Genomic DNA, 23,279 nt, shown 5'->3' with positions numbered 1-23,279 from the left:
CCAGCAAGAGATAAACATTTTAATGAAGCTGGAGACCTAACAAGGCCTAACATAACATCAACTACAGAAGTAACCAAGAATAAAGTGCAATAATTTACCTAAAATCGCGAGAAACGCTTCCGGACCATCCGGCTTATACCCGCGCCGCGCAAGAGAGGGCGCCACCTCCTCGGCAAGCGCGCGATTGTCAAGGCCGTGGCAATTAAGAGCGCGTTTGCCAAGGGAATCGCTGTGTTGCCCGTGCTACGCGCACTTCCTCGGGTTTCAGGGTAGTGGAGTTGCACTGAGCGCAGGATTTAGAACTACACCAAAACCTGCACCAGCGTCGCCAACCAATTTTTGGAAAAATTCCCTTACGTCACGGTCAAAATTACCCTGCTTTACCCTACACAATTATTTTTTTGTTTTTAAGTGGCATGTCTTTCTTTGAGCGCGGATATCACAAGTCTCCTCCTTCGTACTGCTTCTCGGTGCACGATGTCCGAATCGTTGTATTACTTTCTGGAAATACTTGTTTCTTCTTTGCTCGCTTTTTCCATATTTTTTATTTTTATTTAAAAAAAATTGTTTTTGTGAACTGTACACACTTTCTTCTACAAGTGTTTTCGGTATATATTTTTTCTTCTTCTTCGCTTTTCCCACGTTTGTGGGTGAATCGTATATACTTTTTCTGCCAGTATTTTCTGTAATATGTTTTTTTGCATATTCTCACCTTCGTCACTGATTACGCATACGCTTCTTCATGCAATAGTAATTATACTAGTGTTATTAGCACCGCTATGTTCTTTTTCTGTGTATCCAATTTTTGTGTTCATTGTACCATGTTACCCCCCCCCCCCCCCCCTATGTAATGCCCAACGGGCCTTTAGGGTAAATAAAATGAAATGAAAAAAATCACAGCATATCCACGGAGTGAATGATGATGAGTGGGCGAAGCTGCGGAGGTTCATCGGTAAACCGTGAATCTTCCGTGAATTCTGCCCAGTACATCATCACCGACGTGAGATCGGGCGCGTTTATACTAAAGGTTCGATGAGTTATGACGACTTGCAGCTCACTTTAATTTTACATGTACGCTGTGAATTTTCATTGTTTAGAAAACCATTACTTTAGAAAACATCTGGCGTCTTTCGTTAAGCAGCTGGCGTCTTTTCGTTTTGCTTTAGAAACATCTGGCGTTCTTTCGTTTTGATTTTACAAAACATCTGGCGTCTTTCGTTGGTTTATTTCATCAATCAACGGCGTTTTGAACAAAATTTTTATTGTTTAATCACGCACAGGAGAAATCTCACCAGGCACTACCTTGGAGGTAAACAATGGCTGCTAATGGGAATAAGAGACAGAAGAAGTCGGCTTTTAGCTAACACTTACACTTCTACTAACGTTTCCTACTGGAACATGCCAATGGCTGCTAATGGGGAATGAGAGACAGGAGAATTCGGCTTTTAGTTAACGCGCACGCTGCGAATTTTTTATTGTTCAACAACGCACAGGAAAAATCTCCCACCGGCCCCACCTTGGAGGTCAAAGCGTAAGACTGGTTACGCACTACGACTACGACTACGAGGGACGAACGGGTGCCGCCTTAAGGAGCTTCGCCCCTAAAAATGAAATGACACTGTACCTTGTTCATGTCGCATTGCAGCAGGCAGCTGACCACCTCTCGCTTGAACTTGTTCACCTGCGAGAACCCCAGCCGGCACACTAGGTCGTCTCCCACAACGATGGTCATCACGAAGTCGCGTGTCTCGCGGGCCCTGCGAGGAACCGATTGACGATGTTGTTTTTTAACGCAAAAGTGTTTTTTGCCAGGGTCCACAAGAAGTAACGCACACGTCCATTGGCGTAGCCAGGGGGGGGGGAGGGGGTGGGTTTAAACCCTTTGAAATTTTTCAAGTACACACGCACACACAAAGAAACTCACGAATGTACAAAAAGTATGGTTCAACCCCACCCCGAAAAAATTCTGGCTACGCCCCTGTATACGTCATTTCCGTCACGGAACTGACGTGAATAAAGGGTACGCTGGTAGCTCAGAAAGAAATTCTGCAAAAAACATTTGACCGAGTTGCCCGACCGCGAATTTTTTATTTTTTTCTTTCCTATTGAGCCAGAGGTAAAACAATAATGTGTATGACAGGTAGGCAGGCACATGGACAGACAAATAGACAGGCATGCGCACAGTGGGAATGGAAAAAAACGCGAAAAAGCGGCATCCACATTCTCTGCTGTTTCGCATTTATTTTCAAGCGGTTGTAGCCTGGGTGGTGATAAAAATCCACTAGAGTCATCCATGATACAATGAAGAACCATCTAGCATATTTTTTTTATAGCCACCAAGGTAAGAGCGTGATGAAAACAGTGCGCTGCGCTGTTTGCGTTTCTTTCCACTCCCCCCCCCCCCCCCCTGGATATACGGATTCCTTAAAGGCATAGGTACGTAAACTTGATGAACAGACAGACAGACAGACAGACAGACAGACAGACACAGACAGACACAGACAGACAGACAGACAGACAGACAGACAGACAGACAGACAGACAGATAGATAGATAGATAGATAGATAGATAGATAGATAGATAGATAGATAGATAGATAGATAGATAGATAGATAGATAGATAGATAGATAGATAGATAGATAGATAGATAGATAGATAGATAGATAGATAGATAGATAGATAGATAGATGCAGACACACGCAGCTATATAGCTTATCTATACATATACACGAGTAGATAGGCAGACATGCATGTGAATAGGTAGATAAATAGAAAGACAGGGCTAGCTTGTATGTATAACATTCTAACCTTTCCACGTCCAGGATTCCTCCGGGTGGAGAGAAGGCGTAGCAGCGTAGGTTCGGAAACTTCGGCCTGAGGAGGATGCCGAGCACGGAAGCGACAGCCGCGCCCAGGCTGTGTCCCGTGAGCACCAGGGTGTAGTTCGGGTGGCGGGCCGTGGCCTTCGCCAGCGGCTCGTCCAGCTGACCCAGGATCTGCAGGGCGCTCTTTAGCACGCCCTGGTGGCACAGGCCCACGCCGTCCGGCATCTCTGCGTCGCGGAGGCAGCGCGGAACGCGCAGATGACGTCACTGACTGTCGAGCTTTATGCTTTTTCCTGCTCATTTTTCTCGGCACCACTTGAACGGGCTTACACCGTCGCTTCAGTCATCCGGGTGTTGCATGACCGAGACACAAGAACATATAGGCGTGCGAATGGGGGGAAGGGGGGAGGGGGGACCGCCCCCTTAATCACCCTTGTGATGGGCAAAGTCTGCCCCATACTTTTACTCAGTAGGACCTTTCCCGCCATTTTCTAAGGAGAAGATTGTGACCACGCAGGGTTATGACGATAGATGGCGGCCGAAGACCCCTGACGTTGCATTCCAAGAACTGTTTACCTCCCTTCTTTCCTCCTGGAAAGTCAGGGACCAAAGGCAGGTCATTGTGGGCAGCACGTCATCGCTTCATTTTCATTTTTTTCATCCATTGGGAAGCACGTTGCTTTTTGGACACAACGAACGGGGGGGGGGGGGGGCAGCGATGAACCTTCGCCCCCCTTAATGGTGAACCCTGCGCACGCCACTTATGTCGCCAATCACACACCCAACCGTACAACAGTGGGAAGCCTCACTGTCTAGCGTAAACTCCCGGGACCAACTCGATCTGCTTGCGAAAGATAGCAGGGCGGCCGCGGCTCATGTGGTCCTGGACTGAGGACTCTCCCACGTCCTGGCGTTTCGCTTTATTTTGATAAGTGTTCTCACTGACTATTGTACGAGAAATTTTTAAAGCAGGAATTGGTAAGCACTGCATAATTTTCGTACCTGCTCATTTATGTCGAACTTGGTCACCTCGAGTCTCAGTTTCAACACTATAGGTGATCGACCCTGCGATTACTCGCCGAGGTGCAAAGTATGTCCCCACGCGACCTCTCACTGCATGGGCGGTTTGGACTGCTGAGTGAAAAAGCCAAGGGCAAGTGACTAGGTAGCCTACTCACTGGCCGCAGCCGTCACGGAGTCGGTGAGCGCGTCGGCCACCGACAGAGTCCCTCGGGCCACCACCAGGATGGCGTTGGTGCGGTGGTCTAGGGCCACGTAGAAGGGTACCCGGTACAGGCCGTTTGAGAACGACGAGAATAGTAGGTCCTCGGGCCGCACCTGGGTCAAGTGCTTGACCGTGGCCGCGTGGCACTCGCAGCAGTTGTCGCCCGACACGTTGCCGCTGCCGCCGCGCAAGCAGGTGCAACACCTGCGATGGCCAGCGGCGCGTTGAGCGCTATACAAATATGCTACGCTTACAGTCTTTTGCAAAAATTTGCGAGCCATATACGCATTTCAGAGGAGTGAAGAGACACTGCCAAAAGGGCGGTGACACAAAGTGACATGGCAGCAGCGTAGCCAGAAATTTTATATATATATATATATATATATATATATATATATATATATATATATATATATATATATATATATATATATATATATATATATATATATATATATATGTTCGTGCGTGTGTTTGCACGTCTGCGTCTATATAACCACATGCAAAATGGAAAATTTTGGGCCGAGGGGGGAGGTTGAACCCACAACCCCTGCTGGCTATGCCAGTGTTACATGGAGCCGAAATAAAGTCAGAAATTTTTTTTCTCCGCTTGTCGAGTAGGGGTACATATAGTTATCTTTGCCAGGAATGGCGACAGGTCCGGCCTTTCATTGGGCAGAGGATTTCGATGTGACTGCGTGACAAAGGTAGCAACCTTGCTGGTATATCTTTATGGTGGGTGGAAAGAAAAGAGGGTGTCATTTCGTTTCAACCACAAATTTATGCGTGTTCGTGCGTGTGTGCGTGTATGTTTGAGTTCAATATACATGTACACATGCGAAATTGCAAAATTTCAGGGGGGGGGGGGGTATTTGAACCGCCCAAGCCAGTGTCAAAGTTGTAGCAGACGCCATACCTGATCCCGGCCCACAGGTCGCAAAGACCCGTCAAGACGTGCGAGGCCATGTAAGCCGGCCAGCCGTAGATGCCCCAGGCGAACTTGAGGTAATACAATGCCTGCTCCGGGTTCATCCACGGATGTGGCCCTGTAGATGTCACACCGGCCACCGGCCACGCGGCTGCTGTAGGTGTCGCTGCCGCACCGTTTGGCACACCGTTGCTGCACGGAGCCTTATCCACTGGCGCTGCATACGGTTGAGGAAGAGGAGGTGTTGTTGAGAAAACACGTGACTTCCACGGCGCATTTCTGGCTTCTGCAATCGCTTCTGGAACATGCAGCCAGCAATAAGCATAGACTTCGAGATTCGCTTCTGTTTGTGATAAGGTGCACTACTGATCGGAATCGAGCCCTATCGGGATGAAATTTCTCAGCGGTGATCGGCTCACTTCTGCAGCTTGCGGGAAGGACCCAATCACGACAGTCAAATTCTATCAGGATCAGGCTCGATCGCGATCAAAAGAAACCGCGTGACGCCGGCATTACTCGAAGGCGAGCCGTCGCTAGGGCATAGATTTCATAGGTACGTGCATGGAACCTGTGAACAATCCGTCGGTCTTTTGAGCTTCCACATGCAGAGCTGCTTTGGTACATTCAGTGTCAGTCTGCAGGGAGTTGCCCATTGATCCACTCTCACAAGCGATCGGCCCGTGAAGGTGTCGGTCCCGGGTTCATATCCCTGACCAGAACGAAGTCATTTTCACCTGTGTAACTTAATTTTTGAGAACCTTGTGCGGGGTTCTCTTGTAGCTTCAGGTGGCACAACTTGCATGGATAACGTTTTTCCCCCTTTTTAACGCGATAGCGTTAAAGAGCTCATTCCGCAGAAATTCCGGTGTCAGCGTCGGCGTCGGTGGTTGTGAGCGAAAAATCAACATCTTGTATAAAATAAATAATAATAATCGATCGATCCTCCAGAGCCAAATCTCCTGCATTCGGTTCACGATTGCGGCAAGTAGAGCAATAGTAGGTTCCCAAGCGTGCATGCACATACGCACACACTCACCGGAGGAAGAGGAGTCGGTGAGGCAGTAGGGCACCGTCATGCCCTCTCGCGACTCCTCGGAGGTAGAGCCCATGCGCGCCAGTTGGCGGCGCTGTTTCTTGCGCAAGAGAACCAGAGCCGAGAACATGTCCGATGGCGTGATGTCCACGTCCTGCGGGCGCAGGAAGTACGTAAGGTTCAGTTCAGTTATTAGGACGGTCCTCCTCCCCCAGGTTCTCGCACTATCGAGTGCAGTTCTAAGAATATACCACCAGTGGAGTAGCCAGGGAGGGGGGTTCGGGGTATCCCCTCCCCCTCGACACTAAGTATTTACATTTTGTACGTTTATATATTCTCGCAGTGGGTCAGGAAACAAACGGGTGTTGTGGACATCATAGTCGAAATCAAGAAGAAATGGGCATGGGCATTTAGCGCGAAGGCAAGTTAGCCGCAGGTCATCAAGAGTAACAGACTGGTTTCATGAGAAGGTAAGCGCGCCAAAGCGCAGCAAAAAAGCTAGGTTGGCAGACGTGATTAATAATAATTGTTGGAGTTTAACGTCCCAAAACCACGATCTGATTATGAAAGACGCCGTAGTAGAAGGCTCCGGGAATTTTGACCATCTGATGTTCTTTAACGTGCACCTAAAGCTAAGTACACGGGCCTCTAGCATTTTCGCCTCCATCGAAAATGCGCACGCCGCAGGAAGATGTGATTAAGAAGTTTGCTGGTATAACGTGGTCGCAGCTAGCACAGGACCGGTTGATGACCGGTTGGGGAAGAGGGCGCCCCCTCCACCCCCCTATCATCTGTGGTGAAACTTGGCTCCCCTATAGTGGAGAACCTTGCGCGCGCCCATAGTTTATCATGATGCTGAAAGGCCGTGATCCTCGCGTGCGTATCGATTTGCTTATCCACCCTGTGCACACACGAAACTCGCTGGACTTCACAGTACACGTTCCATCGTCCTCACCTCGAACAAGTACGCGGCGTACTCGGCCATGTGCTCGTAGGCTTGCGGGCTGTCCTCTGTGTCGCTCGCGCAGCAGAAGAAACGGCGCAGCCTGCGGAGAGTGAGAGGGGGAGAGGCGTTTATTTTTGGATGTTTCCACTGGGTTAGCCAACTAAGCGAGTCGGTATTGTCGCGGACAGACAGGTAAGCAAGAACCACGACAACGTAAACGAAACAACATTGTTATGTTCACGTCGCCATAGTTCAATTTTTGTTGAGACAAGTCGGCTTGTCAACTCTTAATAGGCCTTCCCGATAGATCAACTCGACAAGATAATATCGGGCGAGTCATCTTGTCGGGTCGGCTTTTTGGGGGGCTGACAAGCCGGTTCTAGGCATGACAAGCCAACTCGACCCAATTCGTCAACTCCCAACACGCCGACCTGAAAAGTCGACTCGCTACGACAATATCTCGCTACGACAATATCAAAGTCGACAATATAGTCTTCAAGAAAGTTGGCTAGTATAGAGTTGACAAGCTCTTGACAAACCGGTTCGTGGCCCGACAACTCGACCTCACCCACATTTTCGGCTCTCAACATGCCAACCCAATAAGTCTACTCAGCACGACAAAATGGAGCTTATCGGGTCGGTTTGTTGAGATCCTAAAAGTTGGGTCAAGTCGGCTTTTCGGGCCAAGAACGAAATGTAGTTGGTTCCTGATGGGGTCTTGTAGTGTAGATCACTATAGTATCTTCATGGACACTATAGTGCCCATGAAAATGTTATCATAGTGCGATTTTCTACTCGACACGACTGAAGACGAGTTAACGAATCTCGTATAGCGTGACAGTCCGGGAAACCGTGAGTTATTTTTGTTCTGTTGTCCGTGTATGTATGTATACTTAAACCCATCGCTGTGGTCTAGCGGTTATGGTGCTCGACTTCAAGGCAAATCAGTTTTATTTACCAGAAAAAACAATCTCGAGGGACACCGGACCAAAAGCTGTCGCCGCAGCTCTTCTTGCCCAAAGGACGTGGGGTCGAATCGCGGCCGTGGCGGCAGCATTTCGATTGAGGCAAAATGCCCGTGTACTTAAATTTTGGTGCACGTTAAAGAACCTTTGGTCGAAACTTCCGGAGCCCTCCACTATACGGCGTCTCTCATAATCATATCGTGGTTTAGGAATTCAAAACGCCAGCCAATATTATATGTTTATACGCATATCCTCGTCGAGTGCACGCACCTGGCGAACCAGAGGCGTGCTCGTCGGCGGTGCCCTTTGTCCGAGGGCTGGAGGAAGAACGTCTTGACGTCGCGGCTGACCTCGACGTCACCGATGTCCCGAAACGGGTTGTGCTTGAGCGATCCAGCCGGGTCGTACAGCGCGTACACTAACAGCAGCAGCACCAGCACGATGCCCCAGGCCACGATCACCAGCGTCTGGGTGGTATTTGAAAAGAGGGAGAGAAGGTGATTCAATAAATTCGGGGAATACAGTACAGTATGACAGTCTATAGAGCAGGGGTCTCAAATACGCAGCCCGGCCCGCAGATGACTGCCTTTGTGCGATATTTCTTTTTTCTTAATAATTATGCGCATGCTCAATGTGACAAAACAAACAACGAAAGGCTATGTGGCTGGTGAGACGTGGACGTGACGCAAGCTATCCGTGAGGTATGATACTTCCGCATCTGATAGTGCTAACGAGCTAGTATTTGTCGCGCTAGTATTTGTTCAAGATGGAAGTACACCAACTCGCCCAGTTGTCAGTTCTGGTGCATCCACCCATCCCTTCATTATCTCAACCCTCCCAGGTCAATAGGTTGTGATTTCTCAATGCTCATGAATGTGGTACCGTATCTACATTGCAGTATCTCTGAGGTTAGTATGTAGCAACACCTCTGTGCTTACGATTGTATAGGATCGACTTTTAAATACTTTTTTTTGTCGTTACGGTGTGGAGGCGCGCTAGCGTTGGATTAATGGCGCTGCGGAACACTGGATAGTTCTTTTGCCTCATTAGGGTAGCTTACGAAGTTAACGAAGCTGATACTTGCAGAAATACCGCTTGAGACTAATGACGACGAAGAGAGCATAATTAAGTTTGGCGTGACACGCGGCGATATGAATATCAAGCGCGTTGCGAGCCCGGACTACATTCATAGACAATAGAAGATACAGGAAAAGAAAACCCCGAGCGGTCACCGGTAAGGGGTGACGAAACGCGGATGAAGGTCAGCAGAGAAGGAAGGAGCAGTTATATTAACCAAAAGAACGGGCATTGCGTCACGGTCATGTGACTACGTGCTCACTTATAGAATTCGTTGTCATCCGCGTGCGTACTTAATTATTAGCATATTTATTGCAACACTGGTGTGGACTGTTACCTTCACATGACATGGTAACAGCTAGTCGTCCTGGTTTTTGATGTTTTGCTTAGTTATCGTTAAAGCGGAAGGCAATATCGAAGCATTGGAGCAATTAGTGGTCACCGCCGCAGCACGACGTCAGACACGAAAATTCTGCTTATAAAGCAATCCGGACTTGTACAAGCCACATCCTCTTTAGGAACATTTGTCCGCAGAGGTTCTGCTTGCTTTATACAGAAGTATGAACATCTATACAGGAAGGCAAGTGTACCTAGAAAGACGGCGTTAATTAAGCCGTGTTCGTCCTCAGTAGTCACGTTGTTATCATCCGGTCCATCCCCATTACGCTGGCTGAGAAGTGAGTGGTACGCTCCATACGCGGCCCCTTATCACATACATTATAATCTTGTGCAACTGATCACACTGTTTTGCATACGGTGCGTCTCTACGTTCCTCTAATGTAGCTGGTTGCCAAATGAAGTGAGTGCTTCATTGTTTGAAATCTAGCATATCCCAGATAAGATATTAACATGACATCACTGGTGCTTCTCAGCAAAGAGGTGATGTACCATACAGACACGCCACTTCGGGGCCTTACACAATGTCTTTCTTGCCAGTTCTTCCTTCACACGTTCTCTTGTACATCGTGTTTAAATGTGTACAATTTGAGATGACGTGGCGAATGTTTTATGCAGTATCAACTGCATCTGTACGACCTTTGTCCTCAGTGGCTACCGTAGCGTATGAGTAAGGGTTATACCCTTAAGTTAGCCTTCCTGATCATGGACATAGCCAGCATATTATTTATAAGAGGAGCGGGAGTGCCTGTCACCTCCATGTGTGCGTGTGTTTGTTTGTATACATACAGGCAATTCTTTAAAATGTTCTGGGCCGTGGGAGGAGGGGTGTTGTTGAAGCCCCACTTTCCCTTCCCTGGCCACACATGGCCAAGAGAGCGTTCAGCGTTCTCTTTTTAATATGCGGCTCAGTACCGAGAGACAGAAGGCCCTGGACACCATCACTGACCTGCTGTAAGAGGGACGTTGCGCAGTGGTTCCTGAACTAAAACGGTCGCTAGAGGTCGTTTTAGTGCGATTCTCCTTGTCATCGTCGTCTTGCCTATTAAGGTCCGAGTCAAAGATGGATTAGTGCGCGTTATATAGAGTTTAGATTAGCCGGCCGATAAGACGACAGACCGGGCCACAGACAACGAGCAGTTAATTACGAACCAATAAGTTCCACAGACTGCTTGTGCAGCTTCTTTAAGGAGGAGGCCTGCACGCACTCGTGTATCTGTAATACGCCATATGACAGCCCGCGTGATAAAAGTAAGGAAGTATAGTACAGAAAAAAAAAAAACGACAGGCATATACACATTAAAAGCGGTACTGCACTGTACAAGAGCATAGAAAGTTGGGTGAGTTGGTACGCTTGCATTATGAAGAGAAACAGTGCAAAATGACGATTTCGAAGTGGAAGCAACTTTTGTACACAGTGTAAGAATGCTTCCGAAAGCAGCTAGGCGCAGTGAGATACTCTGGGCACAGTCATTATGTATGTGCATCGTTGAATGTACCTCTAACTGCTGCCAGAGGTCCAGTGGCACGCAGGAGTCCCTGTAGAAGAAGACCTTGGCCGTGCCCAGGGCGTGCCACACCGTCTCGGCGAGCAGCATGAAGCTCCGGACGTACAGTATTGGAATCTGCGCCCTCCGTGTGCTGCTCTGCAGGGTGAACGAAACAGGACGTAAGTGAACGTCAAAATAACAGACTGAAAGGAAACGCAGGACAGGACTCAAGACAGGAGGAGGCGCGTTTAGTCTCAAGGACGCATGCGCCACTGTTTTCAGTTCAGTTCGGGTATACCCATAGCCGTCGTGGGTAAAGTCCCTAGATTTTTCCCTGTTCTTAGGTAGAACAGGGAAAAATCTTCTAGGTCTTAGGTAGAAGGGAAAAATCTAGGGACTTTAGTCATGGGGGCTCGCCTACCCAACGTAGAGCGATGACTTTAGGAGCCCCATTCCGAAACTTTGCCACCACGACCAGTTGGCGCAGAGGGGGAGTGGAATACTTCAGTGATGGAATGGTGGATGGTCGGTCTGAAGAACATACCAGGACGCTCCACGTTCAGGTGAACGATGGAGATTCGGGATGTAGAACGGTAATGAAGTGATGATGACAGTGAAACGGAAGCGTGATGTTGCGCGCATGGTGTGCACTGCAGTCATCACTGCAGACAATATATATATATATATATATATATTATAAATGACGGTGAATTCATACAATCCGTCTGGCGTAACAAAAGCGGTTTTTGGGCGATCGGCCTCCGCCATCGGCACCTGCCAGTAGCCTGACCGCAAATCTAACGAGGAAAAGAATTCGGCACCCTGTAAACAGTCCAGAGCATCGTCAATGCGCGGTAGTGGATAGACATCCTTCAGCGTGATCTTGTTCAATCGCCGGAAATCGACACAAAAACGGATAGAACCGTCTTTCTTTGTGACGAGTACTACCGGAGACGCCCATGGGCTCTGTGAAGGTCGAATGACGCCTCGGCGGAGCATGTCATCGACATGGTCGGCAATGACGCGGCGTTCCGTAGCGGAGACGCGATATGGACGTTGCCGCAGCGGTGAGTGAGAACCAGTGTTGATGTGGTGTTCGACTGCTACGGCACGACCTAGAGATGTTTGTGCAACGTCGAAAGAAGGGCGGTAGTGGTGAAGGATGGTGAGAAGCTGTGATCGCTGCGAAGGTGTCAAATCTTCGGCGATGAATGGTCGAAATACATCTGTAGATGCTGGGTCAGGCGCGGAGAGGGCACCCAGTTCACAGACGGCCGTAGAAGACACCTCATCGGGGACGGGAATGATTCGTGAGGAGTTGACCGTCTCGACGTGGCCAAGGCATTCGTGACAAAACAAGGACAGCGGTGATGAGTGATGATTATAAATGGGCATCGTGGTGAAACCTTCGACAAGGTCAAGAGCACCAAAAGGCAACGGAAGGTCTCGTCGGGTAACGAAGATGTGGGATGGCGTGAAGAAGACCGTCCCGTCGGATATGGCGCTGCACGAGACTGGTACCAATGCCGAAGAGCCCGGAGGGATGTAGGTGTCGTCATGCACGACAAGTTTAGCGGTAGATTGAGGGTCAACGGAGGCTGGGTCATCGAGTAAGCATAATTCAACCTCAGCCCGAGCACAGTCGATTACGGCGTTGTGGCGCGACAGAAAGTCCCATCCTAAGATAATGGCATGGGAGCACGATGGAAGAACGATGAACTCTATTGTGTACAGAACGTCCTGAATGGTCACACGGGCTGTACAGACTGCGGTCGGTTGAATGGGCTGAGCGCTGGCTGTACGAAGCGACAGTCCGGAGAGAGGCGTCGTGACTTTACGAATTGCGCGGCAAAATCCAGCATCGATGACAGAAACAGCAGCACCGGTATCTACAAGAGCGACTGTAGCGACATCTTCGACAAATACATCAATAACATTGGCAGGACAAGAATGAGGACTTGGGCAAACCGAAACTTGCGCAGTTCTTGCCTCGGGAACTGCGTCGTCTAGTTTCCCTCGTCGGTAGGTGCGGGCCATCGACGCATAGGAGAAAGCGAGCGGCGGCGGGGAGAGGGCGAGCGAAGATGTTCCATTCTGGCGCGGCGATCAGCCTGGTAGCGAGCTTGCGCTGGTGCGGAGGGAGCGTAATGCGAGTTCGAGTCAAATTGGAAGTAGGGCTCTCGGGGGTTGTCATCAGTGGCTTGAACCCGGCGGCGGCAGTACCTTGCGACGTGTCCGGGGCATCTACATGCGAAGCATATCGGACGATTGTCGAGCGTGCGCCACGGGTTTGCGGCGGCTGTACTGACCCAGTGAACAGGAGGTGGGTGGTAGTTCATAGGATGCTGGAATGGTGGTGCAGGTGCTTTGCGAGTGGGCATGGCAGCAACCGCAGCGTATGTGAGTGGAGCAGCCACAAGGTTTTGCTCGCGGGCAGCTGGCAGCGCCTCAGCGACCTCTCCTTGAATAACGCCACGGAGGGACGATGGTAGTGTCGTGGTAGGTTCCTGAGTGAAGGGCACCAGAGAGAGCTGTCGCGCGACTTCTTCGCGGACAAAGGCTTTGATTTCAGCTATCAGCGACGTGTTGTCGTGGCCGTTGGTCAGACTCGACAGTGATGCCAAATCGTGTGCGGGAGGACGTCTTGTCAGAGCTCGCTGCTTCCGCAATTCATCATAGCTCTGGCACAAGCTAATAACGTCGTTGACTGTGATCGGGTTCTTCGCCAGCAGCATCTGAAAAGCGTCATCATCAATCCCTTTCATTATGTGCTTGATTTTGTCAGTTTCCGTCATGGCAGCGTTCACGCGTCTGCACAGGTCGACAACGTCTTCGATATAGCTGGTGAACGTTTCACCTGTCTCTTGTGCGCGTGTGCGCAAACGCTGCTCGGCTCGGAGTTTTCGGACGGCGGGTCGGTCGAATACTGCCGTAATTGACGTTTTGAACAGCGGCCATGTTCTGACGTCTCCCTCGTGGTTCTTGAACCAAAGACTGGCCACGCCCGCGAGATAGAACGACACGCGTGTCAACTTGTCCGCGTCCGTCCATTTGTTTAGAGCGCTCACCCGTTCAAAGGTCGACAGCCAATCTTCAACGTCGTTGTCGTCTGTTCCGCTGAAGATTGGAGGCTCTCGCTGCGGAACAGTGCCAGGACAGGTGGCAGGTGGCGATGGAAGCGTCTGCTGGTTGGCGTCCGGCATAGCAGAAGGTAGCCGCCGAGAACGGAGATCCAGGATGGTAGGGGGACGGTAGAGGGAACGTTACCCCGCACCTCCACCAAATATAAAGGCGATTTATTGAGTGTGTAGCTGGTCGCTGGTCGCGCAATGCACCGAGAGCAGTTCGCTAGCTCGAGCCTCTGCTGCACACTCGATGATGCTGCCTCTGCGCCAGAGTACTTCCTCTTCGTTACAATATATATATATATATATATATATATATAATGTCACGGGCGGAGAAAGGCAGCGAATGACGACGACGAAGTCCTGGGCGGAACGCGCTTGGACTGCGACAGCGCTGTACGCTTTTGCTGTTAAATATACCCTGTGTATATAGTTTCTTCCCCGTAACATCTTTGGTGGAGGTGCGGGGTACGACTCGCTATACAGCACCAGGAACTGGATCTTCGCAGCGGACGGCGCGTTGCAGCTGCCACTATGACGGACCAAGCGACCCAGTGTGAAGAAGATCCGTCAGGCCCACAGCCGATCGTTGTGGTGCAGCCCCGTGATCCTGGCACATTCAACGGCACAAGCGGCGTGGACGTCGACGACTGGCTGGCTCTATATGAGCGCGTCAGCAGCAGCAACCACTGGGACCCAACGCTGATGCTGGCAAACATCCTCTTCTACTTGCGTGGCACTGCAAAACTCTGGTACGAGACGCATGAAGAAGAGTTGACAAGTTGGGATGTCTGCAAGCAGAAATTGCGCGATTTATTCGGGAAACCTATTGGACGTCAAGTGGCCGCAAAGAAAGAGCTCGCAACTCGTGCCCAGACGGCCACAGAGCCATACATCGCTTATATACAGGACGTGTTGGCTTTGTGCCGCAAGGTAGACAAGGACATGGCTGAAGAGGACAAAGTCGGGCACATACTGAAGGGAATTGCCGATGATGCTTTCAATTTCCTGTTGTGCAAGGACTGCTCGACGGTGGAGTCGGTCATAGCAGAATGTCGTCGCTTTGAACAGGCGAAAAGTAGGCGCATCATTCACCGGTTTGACCGCCTTCCCAACACGGCAGCTACGTCCTCCTGTGAAGATCTACCCACGCTACGTCAGCCACCAGCTCCGGAAAACGTCACCAGGATTGTCCGTCGGGAACTCGAGGCTATGGCACCCGTTACCCCTGGCGACAGCACTTCAGGAAACAACTTCCCCGTAACAATATATATATATATATATATATATATATATATATATATATATATATATATATATATATATATATATATTGTCTTCAATCACCTTGCCTTCTTCTCAGAGGCTATGCCTACGGCCAATTTCGCCGCCACTACTCTAGCACTACACGTGTATTTAGCAGGCGCATGCATTCGAAGTAGAATGGCCGTAATCAGTCCTTGATTGTTTCCTGTCTTAGCACTGCCGTTAAGCAATTGATGAACTGCGAAGACAAACGTTCAGCTCACCGCCACGATGGCTCCTCGGCTGTCGATGGCGGATAGCGCGAGGTCCGAGCCGATGACCAGCAGGCAGAAGACCTGCGCCCCGAGCTGGTAGGCAAACGCGAGCCAGTCGGAGTCGCCGCACAACCACAGGGGTCTGTGCTCCCAGAGGAGCATGCCGGACGCCACCAACCTGCGCGGCGAGGTGGTTGTGCGCGTGCGCACGATCATCTTCGTGTAATCTTCCTGAATGGGCACTATGAATAGCAACGCAATATCATCTGAGGAATTCTATTCCCTTTAAACACTCATCTGCATGCGTTTGGTGAAAATATGTCGATTAACATCTGCTCAAGAATTCTAAAGATTATAGTCTAGTAAAAGATAAGTTGCCTATCATATTATTAAAACTAAAGCGCATGATTTTTTTTTACATTTATTTAAATGAACACTAGACAGTACCAATGTCAGTTAAGACGTTCTATCGCGTTAAGTTATCCCGTTAAATAGTCCATCTGCATTTATTTAATGAGTAGCGTTTCGTTACGCCACAAAACGAAATGAAGATTAGATTGCTAGAAAATTAGTTGATTAGATGACGTCACATGTAAAGGTGCAAATGTCTTTTAGACAGCCGCGGTGGCTCTGTGGTTATGGTCTTTGCATGTCGCCGGTTCCATTGCCACGAGGCCGATACAGCCGTATTCCAATGAAGGCGGAAAGCAGAAACCCTTCGTGCACCGTGCTTTGAATGCACATCCACTAAACACCTTTTTGTATATTTACTTTACACACCCACCGTTATTTCAATACCACATAATATCGCCACTGTGACGAACGATCTCGGCATGCCCGTTTTGAGTAGCTGTGACGGCAGTGATCATCGAGGCAAAAGCGCGAGGGTGTACACACACACTCACCATCCGAGCCTGCAGATTGCCTCCAAGAGTGGCGGCAGGTACAGGTCGTCGTTGGCGATGATCCAGCGACGACGGAAGAGCACGATGCTCGGCATGGCGGGTCCTCTGTAGTGCTTGCGTGACGAACGATCTGTAGGTCCTGCACACCAGAATATAAAGAGTACGCGTCACAGTAGACAATCGCGAAGAGACAAATAAAACCGCTCGCGTTAAGTAGCGTTTTGGGATGAAGTTATCATGGACGCCACCATCTTTGGGTACTAGCCTCACGACAAGGAGTCACGCGAGCGAGAAGCTCGACAGCGCGTAGTGAGGCCGAGAGACAAACCGATCAACTGTGACAAACAGCTGATGACACAGGCAACTCAGCCGGACAATAACAAACGACAAAGCCGACAAAGGCTGTAGTCCCCCAGCTGACGTCACCGGAACTCCGCTCGCAGCGCCACCACCGACCTCCGTACGAGGTCAGTAGTGAGCTTCCGAGAAGTGAGCTTCTTCGCTGACGTTTATTATACGCCGTAAAATATTCATATGACGCCTCCAGTATAGTCCCGGCTGCTATGTCTCTAGGTACAGAAGGCCAAACGTGTCGCGTAAGATACCTGGTCGCTATTGTATTAGGGATGAAATGCGGAAGTGCCGAGGCTGGGCGTTACGCGTAACCCTGTGTGCGCAAAGTCCGTCATTCGCACTGTATATGTGCTATGCATGTACGCACGGCGGCGCAAGGCCGGATGCTCGCGAAACACCTTAAGCCGTATAGACGCGTGTTGTTATTACACGATGCTCATTATTGCAGTGTGACCTGGTGCGCTGTCAGCTGCAAGGGTCGTTTTTGATACTCATACCCCGTGGATTCGTGCATGCAGACGAGACGCCACTTTACCGTTTACTAGAAGCAGCCTGTTGAAAAATTTAGTGGCCGTGTAGTCATCAGGTGGTCTTGAGACACGTAAGGAGCTTGGGACAATGAGCGTCTGGACGTTTGTAATGTATAGGTGGCCCGTATGTCCTTGTGTGTGACGTGAGTCTTTGGGGCTGTCATGGTCGCCACGTAGCACAAGACTGTGGAGTGTACTTGTGCATTCGGAACTCTCTCTCCCTCTCTCATATTTCTCATTCAATTGTAGATGGGTAATTATCACGTTTTGAGTGTCACTGTTCCGTATACCCCCCCCCCCCCCCCCCCCCCCCAAAAAAAAGAGAAATCTTCGAGAGGAGCTCCACAGCTGCTCCTCAGGACACCGAAGTCCTCGATTTAGATTGCTGCAAGCGCGGCGGACATTACATGCGCAAAAAAAAAAGAAAAAAAAACGAAATGCGTTATCCGCCAAATAACTACAATACACTCATGTCTTTTTTTTTACAATTACTAAATAACTAATAATCAATTATGTTACAAATTGCAATAGACACATTGTATGCCGCTGAGCTTGCAAGGCCACTACTGGTCGGTTGGATTACGTGCCGCAAAGTGATTAATTGAAAATTAACGAGTTAAGATTAGTTGATAAACTGATAATTAGCGCTGTTTTCGCATTTGTGGACAGCCGCCGGAACCCGATCAGTTTACGTTCTTTTCTACTTATTAACTGTTGCTTCCACCCGCTGTGGGGAATTGCCCAAGATTTGTGTGATTTTATAATTCAATTACCCTATTCTTGATTTAAAATCAAGAATAGGGTAATTGATAGAGTATAGCACTGTTACGAAATTACCTTTGACGTTTTCGTTTTCTTGCCTCGAGAACCCCAGCTTTAATCATTTTTCGGCAGTCTTCGGAAAAACACCCAGTGTATGTATACACTCACGCACCGAGCTGCTCCAAGGACCTCTTGAGCAAGCTTTCCGTGCGGCTAAACACGAAATTAAATGAGCGCTCACGCGCTCCAGGTCGACGCGCTGAGAAAGTAAGTAATCAAAATAAAACAAGCGCTTTCTCGCGAAAGAAAGACAATGGAGGGCAGTCATTAGGAGATCAGCAGTTTCGGCGGTGGTGACGTGGTGAGATCGCGGCGCCGCGCTTACATTTTGGAGAGGAGGAAAACGTGGAGAGAGAGAGAGAGAGAAATATTGCCGCTGACCGCGCCTCCAAGACGTTTGGCGTTTTCGTTCTCCAAGGTCTCGGGCGCCAAGACTGCAGGCTTCTTTTTTTAAAGGCGAAATCCTTAGGAGGCTATGTTGGCGCTCCCGTTTGCGAGACTTACACGAGATTTCGTGAGACCGTGAGGTCTTGTAAGATCTCGCGAGGTTGCAGTACCACAAAGTTAAGGCTGAAAGTTGGGCTAGTTGCTATCAAGCCTAATAGGATTAGATTACCAGCTTAAAAGGAGACGGGAACGTGAAGAAGGGACATGGAACCACGCTAGACTTCAACTAAACTTTGCTACATTCAAAATTATCAGCGAGGAAATTAATACCATAGGTGTTATCCGATTATCATCATCATCAGCAGCAGCCTGTCTACGCCCACTGCAGGGCAAATGCCTCTCCCATGTTCCGCCAATCAACCCGGTCCTGTGCTTTCTGTTGCCACGTTATACCTACAAACTTCTTAATCTCATCTACCCACCTAATTTACTGTCTTCCCCTCACGCGTTTGCCCTCTCTTGGAATCCAGTCAGTTACCCTTAATGACCACCGGTTATCCTGCCGACGTGCTACGTGCCCGGCCCATATCCATTTCTTCTCAATTTCAACTATGATTTCCTTAACCCCCGTTTGTTTCCTGACCCACTCTGCTCTCTTCCTGTCTCTTAAGGTTACACCTATCATTTTCCTTTCCATCGCTCGCTGCGTCGTCCTCAATTTAAGTTGAACCCTCTTTGTGATTCTCCAGGTTTCTGCTCCGTAGGTAAGTACCGGTAAGATGCAGCTGTTATATACCTTCCTCTTGAGAGATAGTGGTAGACTACCATTCATGATTTCATAATGCTTGCCGAATGAGCCCCATCCCATCCTTATTCTTCTAGTTATTTCACTCTCATGGTTCGGCTCCGCGGTTACTACCTGTCCTAAGTAGACGTACTCCTTTACAACTTCCAGCGTCTCGCCACCTATCGCAAAGCGCTGTTCTCTGCCAAGATTGTTCCACATTACTTTAGTTTTATGCATATTAATTTTCAGACCTACTCTTCTACTTTCCGTATCCAGTTCAGTAATCATGAGCTGTAATCCGATTATATTTGTGACTTAAAACGGACCTCCTGTCCTGTGTGCATGCGTTCACCGAATTTTGTGTACATATACTTGCATGTTGTACGTGTAGTGAAGAAGATGAGTGCTACTCGAAAAGGCAGAGGGTACCACTCAGGTGGAAAAGAAGAAGACGTTTGGTTGTCTCGGCGCTCAGGCTGGTTCCGCCATTAGCACGTAACTTGTCTTAACATTTCCTCTGTTTTATAAACCAGTGCTACTCCTAAACGCCTTATTTTAATTTGTGGAGGTGCTGGGTACTCCATAATCCTGGAACTTCGAAACCGTACGTTGCCTCCGGTTTCTACCATGTCCACGGACGAAGGTCAGCAGGTAGCCGCCTCGGCTTCAACTACTCCGCCTGTTGTCTGTTCCGGCCCCATTCGGCAACGCGAACCACCTTCCTTCAGCGGTACCGATGACAAGGACGTGGAAGATTGGCTTGACGAGTACGACCGGGTGAGCAAGCACAACAAATGGGACGATGCGCATAAGCTTACCGTCGTCCAGTTTTATTTAACCGACGTCGCCAGTCTGTGGTACCGTAATCACGAGCGGGACCTTCCCACCTGGTCGGCCTTCAGAACGGCGTTCGCGGATCTGTTCGGCCGTCCAGCACTTCGCAAGCTACGTGCCGAACAGCGCTTGCGCGCTCGAGCTCAGCAAAATGGTGAAAATTACACCAGCTACATCGAAGATGTGGTCGACCTTTGCCGGCGTGTCAACTCGGCCATGACGGAAGCCGAGAAGATCAAACACATTTTGAAAGGTGTGAGTGACGACGCATTTCAGATGCTTGTCGCCAAGAACCCGCAAACGGTCTCTGACGTAATCCAACTCTGTCAGAGCTATGACGAGCTCTGGAAACAGCGTGAATCCACTCGTCGCGCCAGTGCGTCATGTGCAACGATCTCCGCTTTAACGTCGGCTGGCATTGCGGAAGACCATTCTGCCTTGCTCCTTGAGATCAAGCAGTTTGTACGCGAGGAGGTCGCGCGCCAGCTGTCTCTTGTACCTTACACCTTTGAAGCTGCCCCATCTACTTTGCCGCCATCGATACAGCGTGTCGTTCAGGAGCAAGTATCCGAGGTGCTGCCCGCAGCCCATGTACCACCAGTCGCTGCTCCGCTGACCTATGCTGAAGCACTGACCGCACCCCGACGTTTGCCTGTCGCGAACTCCTACGTTCCCGCGCGCACCTTTGCCGCACCGCCTGAACCTGTGCATCACGCTGCCCGTCCGTTCTCCCGACCAACACCATCACGCCTTCAAAACCCATGGCGCACTCCAGACAACCGCCCAATATGCTACGCCTGTGGTTTTGCGGGCCACGTAGCACGGTTTTGCCGACGGCGTGAGTTTCTCCTACGTGACGACATGCGGCCAAACAGTTACGATTTCCCGCCGAGACCTCAGACTGCTCCATCTGGCCCGCCTGCCGCCATGGACACATTTTCGACTCGCCAGAACTTCAACAGACGCCGGTCGCCTTCACCTCGGCGCCGTTCCCTTTCCCCTATGCTACGACGCCCTCCTTCTGTCCCTGAGGAAAACTAGAAGCCGCAGTTCCGGAGGCAAGAACTGCGCAGCTTTCGAACTCTACAAGACCTTGTTTTTCGCCGTCTAATGTCGTTGCTGTCTCCGTTGAAGGTGTTCCTGTTTTAGCACTGGTTGACACTGGCGCCGCAGTGTCTGTAATGAATGAGAAACTTTGCTGCAGACTCAAGAAAGTAACGACTCCTCTTCACGACTTCGTTTTGAGCACTGCAAGTGAGCAACAAATTCGCCCTCTCGCTGCGTGCACGGCACGCGTTGCGATTGCAGACGTTATTTATGCCGTCGAGTTTGTTGTGTTGCCGACGTGTTCCCACGACATTATACTGGGCTGGGACTTTCTCTGCACTCATCATGCTGTCATCGACTGCGCCCGTGCCGAAGTCGAGTTCTCGCCGTTGTGTGCATCTGCTGCGGTCGACTCGCCACCTTCACCTGCAAAAGTTTTTGTGGCTGCCGACACACCGATACCCCCTTTCTCATCCGCGCTAGTACCGCTTTCCTGCGACATCTCTACTGGCTCACCTGTTCTTTTTACGCCTTCTGAAACCGCTGTCCGGCGCAAGTGCTTCCTGATTCCCTTCGCCGTTCTCACTATTCACGATGGATCAAGTGCAATTTATGTCTCTAATCCGTTTCCCTCGCCTTCCAAATTACTGCGCGGAGAGTGGCTAGGCCTTGCAGGTGACATTGATCCCTTGTGTGCACATGTCGTTCCTGATCACTCGAACCCGCTTCATATCGACGCCGTTGATTGCTCCACGTTACCCTCTCAGCCATCGTTCACCGAAGCACTTTCGCGATGCATCGACAGCAACCTTACGGCCCAGCAGCGCGCCGACATCATCGCCCTCCTCGAGCGCTTCCGCACAAGCTTCGACCACCAGCAACCAACTTTGGGCCGTGCTTCCACTGTATGTCATCAAATCGACACTGGCATTCACGCACCTTTACGTCAGCGTCCGTATCGTGTGTCGGCATCTGAACGCCGTGTCATCGCAGAACAAGTTGACGACATGCTGAAGCGCGGCGTTATTGAGCCCTCTAACAGCCCATGGGCCTCGCCGGTTGTTCTAGTAAAGAAAAAAGATGGCTCAATAAGATTTTGCGTCGACTACCGCCGGTTGAACAAGATCACACGCAAAGATGTTTACCCGTTACCTCGCATAGACGATGCGCTCGACTGCTTACAAGGCGCCGAGTTCTTCTCGTCGCTAGACCTGCGCTCCGGTTATTGGCAGGTTCCGATGGCCGAGGCTGATCGCCCAAAAACGGCTTTCGTTACCCCCGATGGTTTATACGAATTTAACGTCATGCCATTCGGGCTATGCAATGCGCCTGCCACCTTCGAGCGCATGATCGACAACATCCTCCGTGGCCTGAAATGGCAAACCTGCCTGTGCTATTTAGACGACATTGTCATATTTTCCCGTGACTTTTCAACACATCTTCAGCGCCTCGAAACCGTGCTGACTTGCCTCAGTTCCGCCGGTCTACAGCTCAATTTAAAGAAGTGCTGCTTTGGCGCCCGACAACTCCTAATTTTGGGCCATGTCGTCTCTAGAGATGGTGTTAGTCCGGATCCGACGAAACTTCGTGCCGTTGCCGAGTTCCCTAAGCCGAAGACGATGAAAGAACTTCGCAGCTTCCTCGGCCTATGTTCCTATTTTCGTCGTTTTATCCGCAACTTTGCCTCCATCATATCGCCCTTGACTGAACTTCTTCGTGGCAACCGCGATCTTTCGGGATGGTCATCGGCGTGTGATGATGCATTTGCCACACTGCGTCGCCTTCTTACATCACCTCCAATACTGCGACATTTTGATCCACTTGCTCCAACAGAAATCCACACGGACGCTAGCGGTATCGGTCTCGGTGCTGTGCTCGCCCAGCGTAAGCCTGGATTTGATGAGTACGTCGTCTCCTACGCCAGCCGTGCGCTCACAAAAGCGGAAGCCAACTATTCCGTTACAGAAAAAGAGTGTCTGGCCATTATATGGGCAATAGGCAAATTCCGACCCTATCTTTACGGGCGCCCATTTAGCGTGGTTACAGACCACCATGCATTATGTTGGCTTTCCTCTTTAAAA

The 23,279-nt window shown here is 49.9% G+C and overlaps 1 protein-coding gene across 1 annotated transcript in view; it reads right to left on the bottom strand.

Annotated features, from left to right (window-relative positions):
- Nucleotides 1-21,088, bottom strand: part of LOC119399012 (diacylglycerol lipase-beta) — a 33,178-nt gene extending 12,090 nt beyond the window's left edge. The window contains exons 1-11 of the mRNA XM_049417501.1: nucleotides 21,031-21,088; nucleotides 16,438-16,576; nucleotides 15,542-15,710; nucleotides 10,897-11,043; nucleotides 8,195-8,391; nucleotides 6,969-7,059; nucleotides 6,017-6,167; nucleotides 4,969-5,197; nucleotides 4,006-4,256; nucleotides 2,811-3,054; nucleotides 1,625-1,757 (exon numbers count right to left, since the gene is read on the bottom strand). Of these exons, the coding sequence (XP_049273458.1) occupies nucleotides 1,625-1,757; nucleotides 2,811-3,054; nucleotides 4,006-4,256; nucleotides 4,969-5,197; nucleotides 6,017-6,167; nucleotides 6,969-7,059; nucleotides 8,195-8,391; nucleotides 10,897-11,043; nucleotides 15,542-15,710; nucleotides 16,438-16,576; nucleotides 21,031-21,088 (1,809 nt within the window). The remainder of the gene's footprint in view (nucleotides 1-1,624; nucleotides 1,758-2,810; nucleotides 3,055-4,005; nucleotides 4,257-4,968; nucleotides 5,198-6,016; nucleotides 6,168-6,968; nucleotides 7,060-8,194; nucleotides 8,392-10,896; nucleotides 11,044-15,541; nucleotides 15,711-16,437; nucleotides 16,577-21,030) is intronic.
- Between the last annotated feature and the right edge of the window lie 2,191 nt (nucleotides 21,089-23,279).

Source organism: Rhipicephalus sanguineus, chromosome 7 (genome assembly GCF_013339695.2).
Source record: "Rhipicephalus sanguineus isolate Rsan-2018 chromosome 7, BIME_Rsan_1.4, whole genome shotgun sequence".
Taxonomy (NCBI): Eukaryota; Metazoa; Arthropoda; class Arachnida; order Ixodida; family Ixodidae; genus Rhipicephalus; species Rhipicephalus sanguineus.
Note: the sequence above shows the minus strand (reverse complement) of the source record. Positions and strands in the feature narration are given on the sequence as shown.